This window comes from Eriocheir sinensis, chromosome 38 (genome assembly GCF_024679095.1).
Source record: "Eriocheir sinensis breed Jianghai 21 chromosome 38, ASM2467909v1, whole genome shotgun sequence".
NCBI classification, from domain to species: Eukaryota; Metazoa; Arthropoda; class Malacostraca; order Decapoda; family Varunidae; genus Eriocheir; species Eriocheir sinensis.
The window spans coordinates 2,838,570-2,852,994 of NC_066546.1; the positions used below are offsets into that span (position 1 = coordinate 2,838,570).

General features: G+C 43.8%; 1 protein-coding gene across 1 annotated transcript in view; it reads left to right on the forward strand.

Annotated features, from left to right (window-relative positions):
* Nucleotides 1–6,907: 6,907 nt before the first annotated feature.
* LOC127008546 (probable glutamate receptor) overlaps nucleotides 6,908–14,425 on the forward strand; it is a 77,726-nt gene continuing 70,208 nt past the window's right edge. Inside the window, exons 1-2 of the mRNA XM_050880716.1 lie at nucleotides 6,908–6,998; nucleotides 8,236–8,336. Of these exons, the coding sequence (XP_050736673.1) occupies nucleotides 6,914–6,998; nucleotides 8,236–8,336 (186 nt within the window). The 5' untranslated portion in view covers nucleotides 6,908–6,913. The remainder of the gene's footprint in view (nucleotides 6,999–8,235; nucleotides 8,337–14,425) is intronic.

Below are 14,425 nucleotides of genomic sequence, written 5' to 3' on the forward strand. Positions count from 1 at the left end.
AGGACAACATGTAGGTAATTTTACGCCACCCGGCGGTGACTAAAAACTGCCAGCTTGTAGTAGTGGTTGGCGATACCACAAGTTTTTTTTGTAATCGCGATTACTTATTACTTTGGCGAAAAGTAATCGATTACCTTTACGATTACTGGATTCTGAGATCATGCTTCTTTTGTTTTTTAGTGCCCCTCTTCACTGCACCAGCCCAATACCCACTGCCATTACTGCAGTGCCTGTACAAGTTCGTGCCGCCCCGGGTAACCCCCTTCGGATTTTTGTTTAACATTTATCAAAGTCACGTTCTTTTCTTTCATTTGCTACTCTTTTCTCTAATTTAGAACTCTAATTAAGGAACCTGTTCATTGTTCAAATGCTTAGTAAAAGCTTAGTAAGGTAAAAAGTAAGCTTTGTAATAGCTAAGTATAATAATCGTTTCAAGGATTCGATTACAGAAAAAAAATAATCGACAATAGTTTTTGAGATAGTAATCTAAGTAATCGATTACAAATAATCGATTATGCCCACCACTACCTCGTAGCGGCGGGCGGGACTTAAACCCGGGTCCTCCAGAACACCACATGCGCACCCTGACCACTCGACCACCGCCTCTTAATTGGCAACAAATCTATGTACCTCAAAGGAAGCGCCTCCACGTCTAGGATTAAGTTATCAAGCTCCTTCTTAATCAGAAACTAATGCAGGCTTTTTTTATCCTTGCTCTATTATCATCAGGAATATTGCATCCTTATGTTTCAAGGTCTAGAGTCTCTAGACTCTAGAGTGTTTGATATAAATTTAAAGTTTCAAAATTTCTGCTGTGATATGTGCTGAAATAGATCTTAAATATTAGAGACGGAATCTTTACAATTAATATTGTCAACAATGCTGACAGTCGTCGAATGGCTGGACAGTGTTACATGTGTAAACTTGTGTAAAGCGCTGCTCTTCTTACAGGTGTAGAGGTGTAGAGAAACGTTGCCGTTTCAAAACAGCTCTTGACCAGAGATAGTTAAATATGATTTTTTTTTCTATATACCAGAAAACATTGTTTCATAAGTGCAGGTTTACTGTAGCGTAATGCAACTTGGGAGAGACCAGATGTCTGTTGCAGGTCACGTTACAGTAAAAACACTTGAGGGGAGCGTCTGCCATGTTCTAAGATATTATCAGAGGATCACCATTTGGTGAAGATTTGTTGAAAAAAAATGTATGATTTTTTTTTAAAAAATCAAAATTTGATGAAAAAAAAAAATATTTTTAGAGTTAGATAAAAATAAAAAAAAAAAAACCACTGGAACACACATAAAATAAGTGTATTTTTTTTTTTTTTCTTCAAAGTTTAAACTTAGAAAATTTATATAAAAATTTTGATGATGTTTCTCCAGATTCTGATCACTAGCATTTATAGCTAATTTTTTTCTCTTTCCAACGCTATCTTTATGTTTGTGCTAGGTCCATAAATAACTTAGAAATATCAAATAAATGCGCGTGTGACTTAAATGATCGATCGATCAATCAATACTTGCCTATACTGACTCTTGGTCATCCTCTCTCAGCTGTTTTGGTGAAACTTTTGCTGTTGCGCTAGACATATCAAAAGCCTTTGATAGGGTCTGGCACAAATCTTTGCTTTCCAAACTACCCTCCTACGGTTTCTATCTTTCTCTCTGTACCTTTATCTCCAGTTTCCTCTCTGACCGATCTATCACTGCTGTAGTAGACGGTCACTGTTCTTCCCCTAAACCTATCAACAGTGGTGTCCCACTCTCTCTCTGTTGTTCATTGATGATCTTCTTTCCAAAACGAACTGTCCTATCCATTCTTACGCCGATGACTCTAATCTGCATTACTTAACTTCTTTTTATAGAAGTCCAACCCAACAGGAAATACACGATTCCAAGCTGGAGGCCGCAGAACGCTTAACCTCAGTCAACAATTTTATTTACCAATGACGCCTTTTTAATAGATAGTGTGCTATATTGATTATCATCTGGCCCAATTTATAAGTGTTTATAAGTTAAAAAAAAACTTGATGGTACGTACTGTGTTAGCACTTGTAGGGGATTTGTGGCATTTTTCAAGGTCTTTTATTTGTAACATTTTCAATATATAAGGATCTTCATATAGTTTTGTTTTACCTTACCTTTGCGCAAAGTTCACCGCTACAAAATTTAATATAGGGGTCACGGTAATGCCCTGCAGAGTCGCAGGGGCTAAGACGATGAAAAAAGTAAAGAACCACTGTTCTAATTGCTGGCCTTCTTCATAACTTCCTTCCTTCTGTTTTGTGTGCCCTCACGGCACACATAGGAGAGATTTCCTTGACCAACACCACTGACACAATCAGGATAGTCTCTGAAAAACTACTCGGCATGGCAGACGCCATACGGGCTACCAAGACTAGGGAATCAAAGGCACCTTCTAGTACCAACTCTCTGAATCTTTTTCAACTACTGGAGGATAGGATTCTGTTCTTACGGGGAAAAGTTGATGAGGTAGATATGGATTATAGTTTTCGCTCAGTTCACTTTCGGGTAAAGAGGGGGTTGCTCAACATCGCTAGGTCCGCCTCAAAGTTCCTCTTCGGTACGGCAACCGACGAGGACGTACGCGATTTGCAGGACCACTACGCTCATGTACTTTCTTTTGCTGCCCGAAATCGCAGGGTGATCAACGACAATTGTAGAAAACTTGCGCGGTTGCATACTAACATTGAGGAACTGCTAGAGTAGACAAATAAGATGGTAGAGGTTATCAACATAGTTGTCAAACAGATCGACCAGGTGAATCAGTTTCTCCTCCTAGATCAGGCCTTGCATGTATTGGAAAACGTCATTAACTCTGTCGCAACGGCAAATCAGCAGGTTATTAGCAACATGGTTGATGCAGCGCACGGTAGAGTCACACCTGCCTTGTTCCCTCTACATGATTTGAGAACGACTGTCCATATCGGGTATCAAAATTATAGCCTAACACCTTTATTCACCCCAGACATGAGTCAATATTTTTACCCCTTGATTGAGTCCAGCCTCACCCCCGATGCCATAATCATTCATGTTCCATTTCAGACGGCGGACGTGTTTGAGGCACACGAAATTGTCCCGTTCCCTTTTTCAGCAAAGGACAGTGTGTTAGCCCTGGACACGTCCCCGTCTCTTGTTCTAATCGCGAAGGATTTCGCTCTGTATTCAACGGGTAGCTACTCACTCTTGCAATATTGCAAGGAGACGGTCTTCAGGCGATTCTATTGCTCTGCGTCTCTCTTTGCCTTCCTACCAGTTCGGGGAGGGGTATGCGAGATCGCCCTCACCCGCGTGAACGCGTCTGACGCTCTTTCCCTGTGCCCTTACAAGCAGCTACCACCAACACCTGTTTTCCATAAGAACTTTCAGGGTCTGCATTATTTTTATTTCCCTCAGTCATTCTATGTATCAGTCATCTGCCCGGAGGGTACCACTTATCAACGAGTTACTGGTCACTATGCCATAGCGGAAGCATGCTATATCCGCTCCACTAACATAACAACGTACCCGTCCCGGATCCGTCTGGTTTTCACGGCCAATATTTCCCATCGAGTGTTTCCTCTACGGTCTCTCGATGACATTCACTTCTCCAGCATCTCGTATGTGACTAATTCCCTTAATTCATTGTCTTTCGCAAACAAAACAGAGTTTGCGGAGACCCTGGAGGAAACGCTGCCTGATTATTTGCATCTCCCCTACCTGTACCCTGGATTTTTTGTACCAATGTTTCTGATGTTCGTCAGTCTCGTCGTCATGTGCTACCTTATTAGGAGGAACTCTGTCCTGCACGATTATTTGGTTGTGCAGACACGGCGACTGGATGCAGGGAGGCCACTGGCAAGGTAGTTTTTCCTTTTCTCAGACAAGTCAGGGGACAGAAACCTGGCTACTCATATACTTAACATTGTACTATGTTTCACTACTGTATTTTTTTTAGGAGCTAGATCAACGTTTCATTGTCTGTAACTATGCCAGTTGATAGCTTCTTATACATGTGTCCTTATATTTATCTTTTGAGAGATTTCTTATGTTTCATGTCACACACGTTGTGTTTTACCTCTCACTATTTATATTATAACTCCACATATGTTCTTACATGGCCAGTGTTTTAATGTAATTGTGTCATAGGCAGTCTGCTTGACAAACTCTCACTATGTATGTTCATGGTAACTAGACTGCTATTTAGATTTTTATATATCGCGAGGTCGCGATCACTGGTAGGTGACCGAGCAGTGTTATAGTAGGATATCAATGTATTATTATTATTATTTAATATCACCACGAATTAGGCATACAGTTGTCAGTGGAAAAAACCCACGACAGATAGATCACGCCACCCTGTGTGGAAGAGGTTAATTTACGCCCTCGAGTCGGGAGACGAATCAAACCTTCCTGAATTGCCAGTTCCCTTTTCACAATTCTTCCTATCAGAGGACAGCCTCCTTTGTAGGTCATGGCCAACCAAACCGGTACCTATAGACCAACTGGTCATCCCAGACAAATACGTCCCCGTGACGCTTAAGCTGGTCCATAACACATCCATTGCGGGTCACCCAGGAAGAGACAAGACGTTGTCTGTTACCAGACGAAAATTCTACTGGCCCACATTACGGGTTGATGTAGAAAAACATGTCGCACATTGCGTCGTTTGTGCTAAGCACAAGTGGTCCGTAAAAGGGCTAGCACCTATGTTGCAATACCCGGTACCAGAGGCGCCATGGGATGTTGTTAATATAGACTTATTACAGCTCCCCCAGAGCCAACATGGTTCGCGCTACTTATTGGTGTGCGTCGACCAGTTTTCTAGGTTTCTAGTTCTAGCGCCTCTCAAGGACAAGACAGCCACACGCGTGGCCCATGCCCTCGTGATTCACGTGTTGTGTCCACATTCGTCTCCTCGAATTCCTTTGAGTGACAATGGCACCGAGTTTAGGAACTCAGTATTGAGCGAAATATGCGCTCAGTTTAACATCACGCAATCCTTCACAGCTTACCACCCAGCTGCTAATGGGTTGACGGAGAGGGCTAATCGGAAAATCTTACAGGTCCTCAGGCCTATCGTGAACGATCTCCATGATAACTGGGAGGATTGGCTATCGCATATAACCGCTTCCATAAATATGTCGGTAAACGACTCTACGGGGAAGTCTCCCTACTACATATTATATGGGGTGGAGAAACGTCTTCCGTACGACTTCCTAACAATCCCACCGCTGCCACCAAATGTAACGGGCTTGCTGGGGGGCGTTTAAAGGGCGTTGATTCAGACTTCAGCTTCTTTAAGGCGAATTATATTCGTAGCCTATATGTACAAGAAGCGTCGGAGCGAGAGCGACTGTCGTTGTGTGTCAGTCGGACTCTCGTGAAGGAGTGACGAGTTACAGGTTGGAAAATAATTGTTACAAGCCCCGAGCACACCCGCGGCAACTCTACAGGCGTCAAGCCTACAAGCCCCGAGCACACCCGCGGCAACTCTACAGGCGTCCAGCCTACAAGCCTCGAGCACACCCGCGGCAACACTACAGGCGTCCAGCCTACAAAGCCCGTTACACCATGCTACGGTGCAAAAATTATAAAGAAATGGTTCACAGATATATAATAGTGTGGCAGGAAATGTGTTTTTAGTCATACTAAAAAATATTAGAAGCCTAATACATTTCCGGACCGATTTCTTTTGCGGTGAGTGCATTTATATATATATCCTTTTTTTTTCGCTTATTATCCTTACCTCTTATCCTATTTCATGCAAAAGTGGCTTTAACAAGCAGAAACTGAGCGGGCAGAAGAGATGTTAGTGTTATGTTTTAGCGGTGCTTAAGTTTTTTGTATATCTTATTAATAAAAAAACGAACTAAAATGAAAATGTGACTTCATGGGTCCATGCGCATTACCAGTGTGGGGCTACATGCAAAAATTGGTGAGGCTAAATAAAAAAATAAAGTCAGGACGCCTTTTATTGTTTTGAGAGTTTGCCCGCCTAATATTTAGGCAGTTCCGCCGACACCCGTCAAGGATACGTATATATATATATATATATATATATATATATATATATATATATTTATATATATATATATATATATATATATATATATATATATATATATATATATATATATATATATATATTTGTGTAACTGGGGAGCAACCTTTTTTTATACTTGATTTTATTAAAGATTATGCCGTACTGACAGTTAACCCATTCTTTGTTTACCTTTTCGTGTCTTCGCACCAACTGCTTTATGTGAGGTTCCATAAGATAAAGAAGCCCTAGCCTAAATTCTTGCAAATGCGACTTGTTTCGCTCGACCTCGAGCCTCTTCAGGCTAAAAATAAATAAATGAGTTATTAATAAAAGTAGAAAAAAAGAATAAAGATTAAAGTATAAAAGCTCTAAAAGAGTGTAAATAGCTGCTGTCAGCAGCGACGGAGATGTTAACTTGATAGGTGGTCAGCGAGCCACTGAGACACGTGGACCGTTGGACGACTGTTGGCCCGCCTTGGCCGAGCAAGGGTGTGGCAGCGACTGTGTGATGCCATCTGTCGGGAGGTGAATGCTGTAGTGGGAATGTATGGGATGACTTGAAAAGGTTAATTGAGTGTCAGTGTCCTGTCTAAGCTTGTTGTTTGGTTGTTTACTTATTGGGCTGTTTTACTTCATTATTGAAACTTTAAACAATTGTAATTTTTATCTGTTTCTTTTCTTAGAATTTTTGTATTGTTAACAAGTAGATCAAGTGAGAAGGCACGAAAAGGTGAATAAAGAATGGGTTAACTGCCACTACAGCATAATATATATATATATATATATATATATATATATATATATATATATATATATATATATATATATATATATATATATATATATATATATATATATTTTTTTTCAGATGGAAATGTGTTTGTACCTGGCAGCCTTATGGATCGCAGTGCCCACTATCGCCTTGGGGAGTGGAAATGATCCGTTTGGAAAGTGTAAGTTTTTTTATTATGATAATTATTTTTCAGATGAAATATGCTGTTAAAACATCCTCTCCAGTTCATAAATGGGCACCCGTACACAGGTACGTATGGGCAGTGGTTGGCGATACAAGGTGTATTTTCATTGCTACACTTGGTGTATAGTTGCTGGGCAACCCGAGGACAATCTCTGCCCGAAATCAATGTAAATCACAGTGTGCCCCTGATAGCCTTCACCAATCCCGGTTTGGTAAGTTTCGGCGCCACCGTTTGGACGCTGGCGTTTTGGTACGGCCGTTTGGGCGCTAAGAACATTTCTTTATTCGTAAATTTGTCCGTATGGACAGATTTAGTAGAACAAAATTACCCCATCTGTTGCATTATACACATATTTGGAAAGAGGAAAACTAGCTATCTCCTCGTTTAGCTGTTTTCTGATGACGCTTCTGTTCCTGCCAACGATCGATATGTGAGTTACTGAATTGGTTCTTGGCCTCAGATGAGTCAGCTGCGGGTGCGCTGCCACCAGTCTTTTGTTTTTTTGCCGTCTTTTTATATTATATTTAATTAGATACCAATGTTTTACTGAAATGATGGCTGAAGAGGTATTGACAAAACGTGGTAAAGAAAAAATTCCGCATAATGGACTCCTCTACGTCTTTAACAAAACAAGCAGAGCAGACAGCGAGTTGAAATTTTAGCGATGTGAGCAAAAAAATCGCTGCAAAGCGCGGCTCCATTACCAAAACTGAAGAGGTGGTGAGGGAGCCGAACAGCCATACTCATGAAGCTTCTGCTGCACAACTAGAGGTTGCACATGTGAAAACTTATTTAAAAAAAAAGAGAGCAGAGGAGACTCTTGGGTCTCCGACTGTAGTTTAATGAATGTTTGGCAGACATGTCCCAAGCTCTATCGCTGAATGATGATGAATCAAATTATTTTTTTATTTCCTAGCTCCCCAATATCTAGCGCCCGAAGGTCAGGTGCCACATCAACTAGAGCCGAAACGGCTGCGCACTATCATCCCGTTCCGTACCATGCGTGCATAAACTCGCCTCGTTCTGCCCGATAGCGCGCAGCTGGAAGATTGTGATATCAAAATAATATTTTTTTGATATATTTTCCCTGCAACGCGCATATATTTTATACAGTGTGTTGTATTTTATGTTTGTGGCTGGCGATAACGAGTGTGTAACAGTTGGCGTTGCTTGGAATAAATCCAATACAAATCAATTATTATTTAATTTTCAGCAAGGAATGCCACGCTAATAGACGCCGAGGCCCTCCAAGCTGTGCATCAGTCGTCAGCAGACAAGCACGTCCTCCTGGTGATTCAGGACGCCGCCTACTCGGTAATGCATGGAGTAATGACTTGCCTTTTCTTCGTCTGTATCTCTTCAATTTACTGAATGCTTTCTTCCGATTGTTAAGTCACTAAAAAAAATTCTCCATTTTTTTTATTTAATAACAAGAAAGTGCACGATGGCTCAGCGTTACTGTAATATAAAAATATTTATGTTGGAAACTAAAAGTGAGACAAATTTTCATATGTTCCATGTAGGCCTATGTAATTTGTTGTTATTTTTATTTGATCAGCTCGTTGAGAATGTCGCTGATAAACACGGACCCAGGTTCTTGATTAAACAGTGTAGACCGTGAGCAAAGGCAGTGCCAAAAATAATCATGGCAACACACACACACGCGCGCGCGCATGGATGTCACCGGGTGGCAAAGCTCGCGGTGTTCGCAACCAACAAGGTTATGGCCTTGACGCCGTAGATGCGCAGCGATAAAGCCGCGGGCGAGCTCCTGAAACAGCTCATGGTGTTGAGATCTGCTAAAAAGCCCTTCTGTCCGCGATGATTCCTTTGCCCGTTCAGGTTGATGCAATCTTCTGCGAGAAAGCCATGACAACTACCCGGAGCATTCCAGGTTAGGGCTAAGCTCCGTCGGGGAGTGGTCAGGTATTGGGAACGTAAGCTGTTGCTTGGAACTAGGGCTTGGCACCCCTGTAAAAATTTATCTTGATGCGAAGGTCTGCGAAAACGCCGGTCACACCGTAACTAAAGTGTCGCTCTGGGAATGGCACAGTGTTGCCCGGTGTGGTCAGTGCGATTTCTTGCGTGAAAGCCTTGATGGCTACCCGGGCCCAGACAGGATGGAGAGAGGACTTGCAGGCGCCGTGGAGAAGGCGTGTGGCTACGGTTCATGTCCCTTTCGAGGCACTCGGTTTAAAGGGCAGTGTCCTCGGCCGACTTGGGTCCATGGAGGGTTTGGGGACGTTGCAGCTTCAGGCTGTCGTGTTAAAAATTGTTTAGTCCCGGTAACAGGCTCCCCTTGGTGCAGCAGGATTACGATAACCCAGGGAGTGATGCCGCGAGTACCGCCTGAGATTACGGCTCGTCAAAACCTTTTACAGGCGGCCAGTGCACATCTCCGACATAGACACGCAGGAGTAATCCTGCCATTTTTTGTATCACTCCCTGGTACAGCTTGACTACGATATTGCCATGAGAGCACCATATAAATATACATACATATACCCAGTGGTGGGCACCGATCACTATTTTGCTGTTCCGATCCCCGATCATCCGATCACTTTGGGAAACTGATCCGATTCCGATCATCCGATCATTTTTAAAGTACTGCTGTTCCTATTATTCATTCCGATCATCTGATCATTAAAACTTATAATATTTATTATTTTTTTATAAAATAATAATTAGAAAACACTATTTAAGGCGTTCTTTACATAATTATTTCAAATAAGTAATAAGTTAATTATTTGCTTATAAATATTTTTTCCTCTTTCTTTTGGTATATAGGACATGGTAAAGAAAAAAAAAGTTATCTTAAATTCTTATTTTAGTCTTTTATTTAAGTCTACCCTTTTTATTCAGCTTATGAAAGTATGGAAAAATAATTATGTTCACTATTCTAACTATTGACGCTAATGACTTAAAAATTACGTCACCAAAACAGCAGCCTCCCGGCACGGATGAGTTAGACTCTGTCCCTCCGTCGTGGCCCTTTCCCTGACAAACATGGCCAGCATTAACCACGACTTATTAATTGCTGTCGCTGTGCTTGCTGCTGGAGAAGAAGGGATAACAGCTAGCTAGATTAAAGCCCTGTCCCACCAACGCCCGGTACATCTCGAATCACGCCGAATTGGGTTACTTCGGCACGCTCACGGAAAAATCGGCACTGGTCGGCGGTCAACGAGCGCACATCTTTCCACGCCGGCACGTACCAGCTAGCGGCCAAAAAAGCCGCAGTCGACAATAACTTTATCCGAGAGCGGCCCGACAGAATTTTTGATCACGAGATACCGTGCCGACACCGTACAATGTTCTTCATTACCGTGTTTCTGCCGGGCAAGCGCCGTGTACGTAGCGGCTCTTGCCGGACGCGTATCAGCCTTTACCATGGGTCACAATTTCTCCCTCCGGTGTTCTCATGGTGCGAGTACGGTGCCCTAGGAATGCGCACGGCAAGTGCCGGTGCGAGTACGGTTTGAGTACAGTGCCCAAAGAATGCGCCCGGCAGGGTAAAACGTTGCACTGGCTGGCAGTAGCTGGCAACTCACTGGCCCAGGCTGTGGAACGCCAGCACTCCTCGGGCGAGCAGCCGGGTGGCCCTTCTGCGGAGGCGAGGTGGACCCGTGGGGTCATCCTCGCTTAGGGCCACCCCTCCGTGGTCAAGTCGACCAGTCGGCTGCTCGCACGAGTCAGCTACGGGTGTCTGCTGGGCGCCTGCCCAGAGAGCCCGTGCCTCCGTCGCTGCTCGCCGGCTTTTACTCGTGGCTGTGGCGGCGGCGGAGGCTTCCCCACACCCGCCGCACGCCAGCGGCGGGTTCCCCCCTGCGACGGGCCGTCGCACAGACTAAGGCCCGTTCCCCCTTTTTAAGGGGGTAAATCCTTTATCATCATCATCATCATCAGGGAGCCAGGGTTGTAATAATTAAATTAATACAAAGGCCCGCTTCCCTTAAGGGGATGAATCTTAGAACCAGGATTGTACAGAGACACGCCAGTCCTCGTCAACAGACCGACTTGGTCGGCTAGATTTCGATCGCCCATAAAGTCGGTCTGTCGGCACCCCCTGCTACGGGCCGCCTTTGGCAAAGGCCTCCTATGGGGGGGGGGGGGGGGGGGGCCGTCTTTTAAGGCCACGGTTGCCATTTGGTATTGCAGCACTGTGATTGGTATTGGACTCAAATTTGGTAATGAAACGAATGAAATTTGGTACTGAAGTATAAAAAAATATATAAAATAAAGGAATACTTCCACTTATACATCCCCTTACACACACCAAAAAAAAAAAACAAAAAAAAAACGTACATAGACAGTTCAAGCTCCCCAGTAACCAACTATTTTTTTATACTATTCAAAAGTTTCATATTTTCATATTTTAGTTGGAACGTTCGGGGTGAATATATGTTTTCTTATCAGTTTGGTATTGAAAAAGAGAATCTGGTATTTAAAATTGAAGTATTTGGTATCAAGTCCCTGAGTAAACCTGGCAACCCTGACTCCATCTCAGCTATCAGTGCTTTGGCCAGGGTGCCCAATATATAAGCGGTGCTGCTTTAGCGGGGTGAACCGTGCGATGCCGAGCACTTGCCGGGCACGTATCGGGCACGTACCGTCCTGGTACCGTGTTCTGTCGTGCGAGGATCGGCCAAGACCGTAGTGGTTTCGGCCTTTGCCAGGTTTTAGTTCTTAGGACACCGTGCTCGTATCGCCTGTCACCGAGGGAATACTGTGCATATGTACCTTGCACCTTATGTACTGTGTAGTCGTCAGGTCGGTACTGGAACCTAGGGGTGGGCAGGTACCAGTACCAGACTGCTCAGTACCGGTACCAATACCCAGTCGCTCATGATGTTCCTCATTTCTTTCTCACACGAGTGAGAGGCTGAGAGCCTGAGACTGAGTGCATGAGTGGATACTCGGTGTTATGGATATTCTCTCTCTCTCTCTCTCTCTCTCTCTCTCTCTCTCTCTCTCTCTCTCTCTCTCTCTCTCACCCCACTGAATGAAGTGAATATTTATCCAACCGCCACCATGAGATATTTTCCCCCTCGGAAAAAAATTCAACCTGGCAACTCTGCGCTCGTTTGGCCAGGGAAGACCACGAACCGTGTCATAGATGGTTTTATGCGCGTGATCTGGAACATACGGTTCTGAAACCATACCGCGTCATAGGAAACCGCGCCTTACGAATCCGCGTCATACGCGACTTGACTGTACTTCCATTTCATATTTTCATATGTAGAATATTCAACATCACTGGATGGGACACCATCGCCTCCGTCACGAACCCAAAAGTTAACTTGGATTCATCTCTGCCTGGGCCGACGGAGCTCCACGCGCGGGCCCGGATGGACCCCGGTTCCCACTGTCACCGCCGTCGATGACGTCACTGACGGTCGACGGATCCGTGAAAACGGAATAATGGGAACCACGCCTTAAGCCGCGTCCACACAAAGCGACTCATGAGGCGACTCGTGTATGCCCCTGGACTCACAAAAACAATAGAATACGGACGGGCATGAGGCCGCTGCAGGCAATGGACATGTTTCCGGTTCTGGGAAGAGCCAAGAAATGCATTGTGCCACGTACCAATGATAACGTAGTGCACATAGTACGTCATATAAATCGCTAGTCGACTGGATATTGGAGAGATATCTCAAATTCTTCTCATCCCACCACCACCATTAGCTCGTGACGTCTTCAGGCTGAAGTGGAGTACAGCAGACGACAGTACCAGTGTTATGTCCATTGTTTTTTTCATCAGCTATGGCCACTCCAGCTCCAAACTGCGCCCAACAGGTATGTTATAGGTGCTTACAGAACACCTTAAGAGTGTTGGAAATATGCTATATTATTAAAATGGGAGTGAAATCAACCGATTCGCCTTTGCTCGGCAGAAAATAGTTGAGTTCACGATTAAAAGTTAGTCCGAGGGGAACTATAGAGAATGATTAAGGTTGAATTTATATTAGTATTATGGAAATTTACCTAGCCTAACCTAGAGAAAACAATGGCTCTGGAACGTCAAAGAGAGAGAATCAACGCCTGAAGATGAATAAGAAGAAAACGAATGCAGACCAATATTCTATAATCAGAGGACGTGACAGTAGAGAGAATAGTTGAGTTCACGATGAAAAGTTAGTCCGAGGGGAAACTAAAAAAATTACTGCAGGATTCATTAGCACAGACAGAAATATCTTACGTGGAGTACTTTTGTCCGTATATATATACTCTTGCACATTCGCACAAATCACCAACGACTACGGGTTACGTCTCCAGGCAATGGTAGCCACTAGAAACATACACCACAACACGAAATCTCGGAGTAACATAAAGTTGGCGGCCTGCTGCCTGTATCGTGACGTCACGACCAATCAGCACCCGTTTCCAGGTCACGTGATTTTTTCTCAACTATAATCCATATTTTATGCCATATTTACTATTTTACATGAAGAAAAAATAGCACCATAGCTGAATTTAGGGCCTATTTTATCCATACAGACAGAATTTGAAATAAATATGTTGACCGGAAGCATGTCCACTCTGGCGAGAGGTATTTTGGGGGCAGGAGGCGTGAACGTGGCAACATCAGCTGCGTGCTGCTTTCAAATCAAAGCTGAAAACGTTGAAGACAACGTTGAGTGAACTCGGGGTAACACTCATATGATGATTGATATTCTGAAACAGCACCCCTGCATCTGGCAGGTGAAAAATAATCATTACAAGAATAACAAAGACTGGCGAGGCGGTGCAAGAGTCGCCTCGTCAGGCCTAGTGTGGACACGGCTTTAGAGTTGATAGATTACGTCACTATAGTAACATATAGCCTAGTCATATTCACATACATGAATTACTCTAGTTAGAAGATAAAGCCTTCCGATTGCCAATTGCTGTTCCAATCAGATCGGAAGATCGGACAATCGGATTGATGATCGGATGTGCCCAGGTCTGCATATACCATATACATGCCGCTGCCTTATACAGGCAGATCAAGCTCTTAAAACACCATGATTGACCCTGCTTGGTGCGGCACTAGGTAACCATGTTGTGGCACTGTCCTTGCCTGCCTCCTGGGCAGGTGATGGGTTCACAATGCCGCTCACGGTATCTGTATACCCGGCGTTCAACGCGTGAAAGCCGGGCGGTCCCACGTCTGTGCGGTTTTGTTGTCTATCCCCTGGCGTATACTGTACTCGCCCGGTGGGTTGTGCCGCGAGAAAGTCTAGCGGAGTACCCATTAGGGCCCAGTGGTTCTTAACCTTTTTCATCCTCTTACCCCCTGAGACTCTGCAGGGCATTACCGTGACCACTATTTTAAATTTTTTAACGGTGAACTTTGCGCAAAGGTAAGGTAAACAAAATTATATGAAGATCCTGATTTATTGAAAATGTTACAAATAAAA